We start from the raw sequence: 7,798 nt of genomic DNA, 5'->3' as shown, positions 1-7,798 counted from the left end.
CCCTGGCGATTTATGTAGGACACCACTGACATGTTGTCCGAGCGGACCAGGACGTGGTGTCCTCGTATGTGGGGACAAAAACGCGTTGTCTACTGCCAGCATTTCGAGGCAGTTTATGTGTAGAAGCTTCTCCCGTTCTGACCATTGGCCGAAGAACGGTCTGCCCTCGAGCAGCGCTCCCCATCCCGAGGTGGATGCGTCCGTAGACACTACCTTCACACTCGAGGAAGTCCCCAGGCTTACACCTGATTGGTACCAGTCGTTTGCTTTCCAAGGTTTCAGAGCTGCGATGCATTTCTGATTGACCTTGAGACGAAGCAGCCCGGAAGCCCACACTCGGCGCGGCACTCGCGCTTTCAGCCAGAACTGTAGCGGGCGCATGCGAAGCAAGCCCAGCTGAAGTACTGATGATGCTGAGGCCATGAGACCTAGCATCCTCTGAAATTTCTTGAGCGGGACAGATGCGCCGCAGCGGAAATAGCTCGCTGCGCGCTGAATGTCTAGTACGCGCTGTGGTGACAGTCGCGCTATCATAGACAGCGAGTCCAGTTCTGTGCCCAGAAAAGATATTATCTGTCTGGGGGACAGAGAACTCTTCGCCCAATTGACTCTGATACCCAGATTCTCGAGGTGATAGAGTAAAATGGTCCTGTGCTCTATGAGCACCGAGTGAGATTGAGCTAGAATCAGCCAATCGTCCAAGTAGTTCAATACTCGCATGCCCTGTAGCCTGAGGGGTGCGAGCGCTGCGTCCATGCACATCGTAAATGTACGGGGTGCTAGGGACAAGCCGAACGGTAGGACTGTGTACTGATATGCCTGGCCCTCGAAGGCGAATCTCAAATATCGCCTGTGACGTGACGCTATCTGTATTTGAAAATACGTGTCTTTCAGATCTATTGACACAAACCAATCCCCTCGGCGAATCTGCGCGAGGATTTTTCTGGTCGTGAGCATTCTGAACTGTCGCTTTGCAAGCACTCTGTTCAGTTGCCTTAGGTCTAGTATGGGTCTGAGACCCCCGTCTTTTTTCGGTACGTTGGTTTCGTTTTTACAGAAACCTCGAGACATGCAGGACGTAGTGATTGTGGTCACTGGGCAGTGGGCACATCTGCTACGTTTAATGCGCAATCGAACTGGGTCGATTTTATGTACGCGAGCCCTGTGTGACGGGCTGTGCTTGTGTGTAGGAATGGGCACTGGGCAGTGGGCATTTTGTCTACACTCATAACACCATCGGCCGTGGCCGGGACACCAGAAAATACACTCTTTGTGGGATTTATCTGGGTAGCCGTGAAAACGGCATTTGTGTGCAGGCAAGCGGGCAGTGGAACCGGCTTGTTGACTGAAAAATACACTGGAACAGTCACATTTCTTGGAACTGAACGAGCGATGAGTTTTGGTGGAAGTCTGGCCGCAGCGGGACTTGGACACCGTCGTTTCCCTAGGCGTGCTAGGACGACTTCGGGGCCTCTGGCTTTACCGCAATCCTGGGCCGCGGCCCTGCCAGATGAGGCTGACAGGGAAATTACCTGCGCCCTAAATGGTGTGTTGAGGGATTTTGGAACATAACCGTGCTTAGGTTTGAGTATAACTCTTGAGTCATTAGGCCCAAACTCCATGCACGTCGCGCTCACTGAGAGCGCGTGTAAGTCCCCTATGCGCTTCACTGAAGCGAGAGCCAGAAGAAACACTGCCTTGAAAGACAGGTGTTTAAGATCAATCGTCTGTAAAGGCTCGAATGGGTCACCTTTCATGGCCTCCAGTACCGTAGAAAGGTCCCATACGGGGACTGAGGGAGGTCTGGGAGGATTCAGTCTCTTAGTTCCTCTAAGGAAGCGGATGACTAAATCGTTCCTTCCTATTGACTGACCAAGCGTTGTTTTTGAGAATGCTGCTATGGCCGCCACATAAACTTTGAGCGTGGAAGGGGACCTGCCCTTGTCCAACAGCTCTTGTAGGAAGGAGAGAACCTCCGTCACCCCACAGTCTGGGGGCGACACGCCACAAGCTGTGCACCAGCTGGAGAACACTGACCATTTCGAGGAATAGAGACGTCGCGTAGACGGAGCTCTAGCCTGCGTGATCGTGTTTAACACTCCGCTTGGGAGGTCAGCGGGTACCCGTTGAAGGCCCAAACATGAAGGGACCACAGCTCTAGGCGCGGATGCCAAATCGAGCCCTTGGCCTGAGAGAGGAGGTCCCTCCTCACTGGCACTAGCCATGGGGCAGTGCTCGCTAGCTGCATCAGAACTGGGAACCAGGGTTGGTTTTTCCAGTACGGCGCTACGAGTAGCACTGAGCATCCTTCTTCCCTGATCCGTTCTATCACCTGAGGCAGGATAGAGACGGGAGGAAAGGCATAGAGCGGGCGGCGGGGCCATACATGAGCCCTGCTCTTGGAGAAAAATTCCAGACAGTGAGCGTTTTCTTGAGACGCGAACAGGTCTACTTCCGCTCTGCCGAATTTCTTCCACAGCAGCGGGACTGTCTGTGGGTGTAGAGACCACTCGCCTGTCGGAACATTGTTCCTGGACAGTCTGTCCGGTCCTACGTTTAGGAGCCCTGGCACATGCGCTGCTCTCAGCGAGAGCAGGTTGCGCTGAGCCCACACCAGGAGGCGTTCTGTCAGCCTGTGCAGGTTTCGGGACCTGAGGCCGCCCTGGCGATTTATGTAGGACACCACTGACATGTTGTCCGAGCGGACCAGGACGTGGTGTCCTCGTATGTGGGGACAAAAACGCGTTGTCTACTGCCAGCATTTCGAGGCAGTTTATGTGTAGAAGCTTCTCCCGTTCTGACCATTGGCCGAAGAACGGTCTGCCCTCGAGCAGCGCTCCCCATCCCGAGGTGGATGCGTCCGTAGACACTACCTTCACACTCGAGGAAGTCCCCAGGCTTACACCTGATTGGTACCAGTCGTTTGCTTTCCAAGGTTTCAGAGCTGCGATGCATTTCTGATTGACCTTGAGACGAAGCAGCCCGGAAGCCCACACTCGGCGCGGCACTCGCGCTTTCAGCCAGAACTGTAGCGGGCGCATGCGAAGCAAGCCCAGCTGAAGTACTGATGATGCTGAGGCCATGAGACCTAGCATCCTCTGAAATTTCTTGAGCGGGACAGATGCGCCGCAGCGGAAATAGCTCGCTGCGCGCTGAATGTCTAGTACGCGCTGTGGTGACAGTCGCGCTATCATAGACAGCGAGTCCAGTTCTGTGCCCAGAAAAGATATTATCTGTCTGGGGGACAGAGAACTCTTCGCCCAATTGACTCTGATACCCAGATTCTCGAGGTGATAGAGTAAAATGGTCCTGTGCTCTATGAGCACCGAGTGAGATTGAGCTAGAATCAGCCAATCGTCCAAGTAGTTCAATACTCGCATGCCCTGTAGCCTGAGGGGTGCGAGCGCTGCGTCCATGCACATCGTAAATGTACGGGGTGCTAGGGACAAGCCGAACGGTAGGACTGTGTACTGATATGCCTGGCCCTCGAAGGCGAATCTCAAATATCGCCTGTGACGTGACGCTATCTGTATTTGAAAATACGTGTCTTTCAGATCTATTGACACAAACCAATCCCCTCGGCGAATCTGCGCGAGGATTTTTCTGGTCGTGAGCATTCTGAACTGTCGCTTTGCAAGCACTCTGTTCAGTTGCCTTAGGTCTAGTATGGGTCTGAGACCCCCGTCTTTTTTCGGTACGTTGGTTTCGTTTTTACAGAAACCTCGAGACATGCAGGACGTAGTGATTGTGGTCACTGGGCAGTGGGCACATCTGCTACGTTTAATGCGCAATCGAACTGGGTCGATTTTATGTACGCGAGCCCTGTGTGACGGGCTGTGCTTGTGTGTAGGAATGGGCACTGGGCAGTGGGCATTTTGTCTACACTCATAACACCATCGGCCGTGGCCGGGACACCAGAAAATACACTCTTTGTGGGATTTATCTGGGTAGCCGTGAAAACGGCATTTGTGTGCAGGCAAGCGGGCAGTGGAACCGGCTTGTTGACTGAAAAATACACTGGAACAGTCACATTTCTTGGAACTGAACGAGCGATGAGTTTTGGTGGAAGTCTGGCCGCAGCGGGACTTGGACACCGTCGTTTCCCTAGGCGTGCTAGGACGACTTCGGGGCCTCTGGCTTTACCGCAATCCTGGGCCGCGGCCCTGCCAGATGAGGCTGACAGGGAAATTACCTGCGCCCTAAATGGTGTGTTGAGGGATTTTGGAACATAACCGTGCTTAGGTTTGAGTATAACTCTTGAGTCATTAGGCCCAAACTCCATGCACGTCGCGCTCACTGAGAGCGCGTGTAAGTCCCCTATGCGCTTCACTGAAGCGAGAGCCAGAAGAAACACTGCCTTGAAAGACAGGTGTTTAAGATCAATCGTCTGTAAAGGCTCGAATGGGTCACCTTTCATGGCCTCCAGTACCGTAGAAAGGTCCCATACGGGGACTGAGGGAGGTCTGGGAGGATTCAGTCTCTTAGTTCCTCTAAGGAAGCGGATGACTAAATCGTTCCTTCCTATTGACTGACCAAGCGTTGTTTTTGAGAATGCTGCTATGGCCGCCACATAAACTTTGAGCGTGGAAGGGGACCTGCCCTTGTCCAACAGCTCTTGTAGGAAGGAGAGAACCTCCGTCACCCCACAGTCTGGGGGCGACACGCCACAAGCTGTGCACCAGCTGGAGAACACTGACCATTTCGAGGAATAGAGACGTCGCGTAGACGGAGCTCTAGCCTGCGTGATCGTGTTTAACACTCCGCTTGGGAGGTCAGCGGGTACCCGTTGAAGGCCCAAACATGAAGGGACCACAGCTCTAGGCGCGGATGCCAAATCGAGCCCTTGGCCTGAGAGAGGAGGTCCCTCCTCACTGGCACTAGCCATGGGGCAGTGCTCGCTTGCTGCATCAGAACTGGGAACCAGGGTTGGTTTTTCCAGTACGGCGCTACGAGTAGCACTGAGCATCCTTCTTCCCTGATCCGTTCTATCACCTGAGGCAGGATAGAGACGGGAGGAAAGGCATAGAGCGGGCGGCGGGGCCATACATGAGCCCTGCTCTTGGAGAAAAATTCCAGACAGTGAGCGTTTTCTTGAGACGCGAACAGGTCTACTTCCGCTCTGCCGAATTTCTTCCACAGCAGCGGGACTGTCTGTGGGTGTAGAGACCACTCGCCTGTCGGAACATTGTTCCTGGACAGTCTGTCCGGTCCTACGTTTAGGAGCCCTGGCACATGCGCTGCTCTCAGCGAGAGCAGGTTGCGCTGAGCCCACACCAGGAGGCGTTCTGTCAGCCTGTGCAGGTTTCGGGACCTGAGGCCGCCCTGGCGATTTATGTAGGACACCACTGACATGTTGTCCGAGCGGACCAGGACGTGGTGTCCTCGTATGTGGGGACAAAAACGCGTTGTCTACTGCCAGCATTTCGAGGCAGTTTATGTGTAGAAGCTTCTCCCGTTCTGACCATTGGCCGAAGAACGGTCTGCCCTCGAGCAGCGCTCCCCATCCCGAGGTGGATGCGTCCGTAGACACTACCTTCACACTCGAGGAAGTCCCCAGGCTTACACCTGATTGGTACCAGTCGTTTGCTTTCCAAGGTTTCAGAGCTGCGATGCATTTCTGATTGACCTTGAGACGAAGCAGCCCGGAAGCCCACACTCGGCGCGGCACTCGCGCTTTCAGCCAGAACTGTAGCGGGCGCATGCGAAGCAAGCCCAGCTGAAGTACTGATGATGCTGAGGCCATGAGACCTAGCATCCTCTGAAATTTCTTGAGCGGGACAGATGCGCCGCAGCGGAAATAGCTCGCTGCGCGCTGAATGTCTAGTACGCGCTGTGGTGACAGTCGCGCTATCATAGACAGCGAGTCCAGTTCTGTGCCCAGAAAAGATATTATCTGTCTGGGGGACAGAGAACTCTTCGCCCAATTGACTCTGATACCCAGATTCTCGAGGTGATAGAGTAAAATGGTCCTGTGCTCTATGAGCACCGAGTGAGATTGAGCTAGAATCAGCCAATCGTCCAAGTAGTTCAATACTCGCATGCCCTGTAGCCTGAGGGGTGCGAGCGCTGCGTCCATGCACATCGTAAATGTACGGGGTGCTAGGGACAAGCCGAACGGTAGGACTGTGTACTGATATGCCTGGCCCTCGAAGGCGAATCTCAAATATCGCCTGTGACGTGACGCTATCTGTATTTGAAAATACGTGTCTTTCAGATCTATTGACACAAACCAATCCCCTCGGCGAATCTGCGCGAGGATTTTTCTGGTCGTGAGCATTCTGAACTGTCGCTTTGCAAGCACTCTGTTCAGTTGCCTTAGGTCTAGTATGGGTCTGAGACCCCCGTCTTTTTTCGGTACGTTGGTTTCGTTTTTACAGAAACCTCGAGACATGCAGGACGTAGTGATTGTGGTCACTGGGCAGTGGGCACATCTGCTACGTTTAATGCGCAATCGAACTGGGTCGATTTTATGTACGCGAGCCCTGTGTGACGGGCTGTGCTTGTGTGTAGGAATGGGCACTGGGCAGTGGGCATTTTGTCTACACTCATAACACCATCGGCCGTGGCCGGGACACCAGAAAATACACTCTTTGTGGGATTTATCTGGGTAGCCGTGAAAACGGCATTTGTGTGCAGGCAAGCGGGCAGTGGAACCGGCTTGTTGACTGAAAAATACACTGGAACAGTCACATTTCTTGGAACTGAACGAGCGATGAGTTTTGGTGGAAGTCTGGCCGCAGCGGGACTTGGACACCGTCGTTTCCCTAGGCGTGCTAGGACGACTTCGGGGCCTCTGGCTTTACCGCAATCCTGGGCCGCGGCCCTGCCAGATGAGCGAGAGCGCGGTCTCGCGCTTCGGGCCTGTCAGCGCTGCGAAGTGGCGGCGGTGGGCTGTGAGCTCTGAGCAGACGGTTTCGCACGGCCTGCTGCAGAACTGGAGCGCTTCGGCAGGAAGTGCTTCATAGCCTGTGACGCTTTCTGTACCTCTGCGAATCTTTCCGCGAAATCTTTGACGGAAGTTCCGAAGAGGCCAGCAGGAGAAAGCGGAGCGTCGAGGAACGCGGCGCACTCAGACATCTCAGAGAGCGTTAGCCATAGGTGTGTCTCTCAGTCACAGTGAGAGAGGCCATGCTCCGTCCTATGGCCTGTGCGGCAGACTTAGTAGCGCGGAGAGCGAGGTCCGTAGCACTTCTCAAGTCTGGCACGCAAATTGCATCTGGTCCTTTCTCGTCCAGCTTTCGGAGGAGATCGGCCTGGAAAATTTGCAGTGTGGTCATAGTATGCAGCGCTGACGCAGCCTGCCCAGCGGCGGAGAAAGCGCGACCGAGCAGGGTTGACGTCATGCGGCAAGCTTTTGAAGGCAGAGCCAGCTTAGCGCGCCGTCCAGCGGAGGGCGGGCATAGGTGGGCTGCTATCGCTTCTTCGACCGGCGGCAGCGAATGGTAACCTCTGTTTTTAGCATCGTCAACAGCGAAGAATGCTAGCGAAACAGAAGAGAGCATTCTAGCTGAGAAGGGGGCGTTCTAAGACTTAGTGACTTCTTCATGTAACTCAGGAAGAAAGGGCGCTGGTCTGGACGCAGGCGAAGCGCGCTCCCCAGGAAGAAAATATCCATCCAGCCGGTTGTGAGCAGGCTGTTCAGGCGTAGACCACTCGAGGCCGAGGCTCGCAGGAAACGCAGATAACGTGGCGGTCCCCGTCGCTGAGTGTGGCTCTGCACGAGCCGCAGGAAGGCATCTTAAAAAAGACGCAAGCTCTTTTAGACAGTGTGTGTCGCGGCGGCGAACACACACACAGC

The 7,798-nt window shown here is 54.4% G+C and overlaps 1 protein-coding gene across 1 annotated transcript; it reads right to left on the bottom strand.

Moving 5' to 3' along the window:
- Positions 1–4,139: 4,139 nt before the first annotated feature.
- LOC309485672 (uncharacterized protein) lies at positions 4,140–6,723 on the bottom strand (the record flags this gene model as incomplete). Its single annotated transcript, XM_082152603.1, has 3 exons — positions 5,275–6,723; positions 4,993–5,237; positions 4,140–4,199 (listed from the first exon to the last, which is right to left on the bottom strand). Exons 1-3 carry the CDS (start codon positions 6,389–6,391, stop codon positions 4,140–4,142), a joined length of 1,422 nt encoding a protein of 473 aa, XP_082008729.1. The 5' UTR covers positions 6,392–6,723.
- Positions 6,724–7,798: the final 1,075 nt, after the last annotated feature.

The sequence above is a fragment of the Leuciscus leuciscus genome (assembly GCF_965113295.1).
Source record: "Leuciscus leuciscus genome assembly, chromosome: 21".
Taxonomy (NCBI): Eukaryota; Metazoa; Chordata; class Actinopteri; order Cypriniformes; family Leuciscidae; genus Leuciscus; species Leuciscus leuciscus.
Note: the sequence above shows the minus strand (reverse complement) of the source record. Positions and strands in the feature narration are given on the sequence as shown.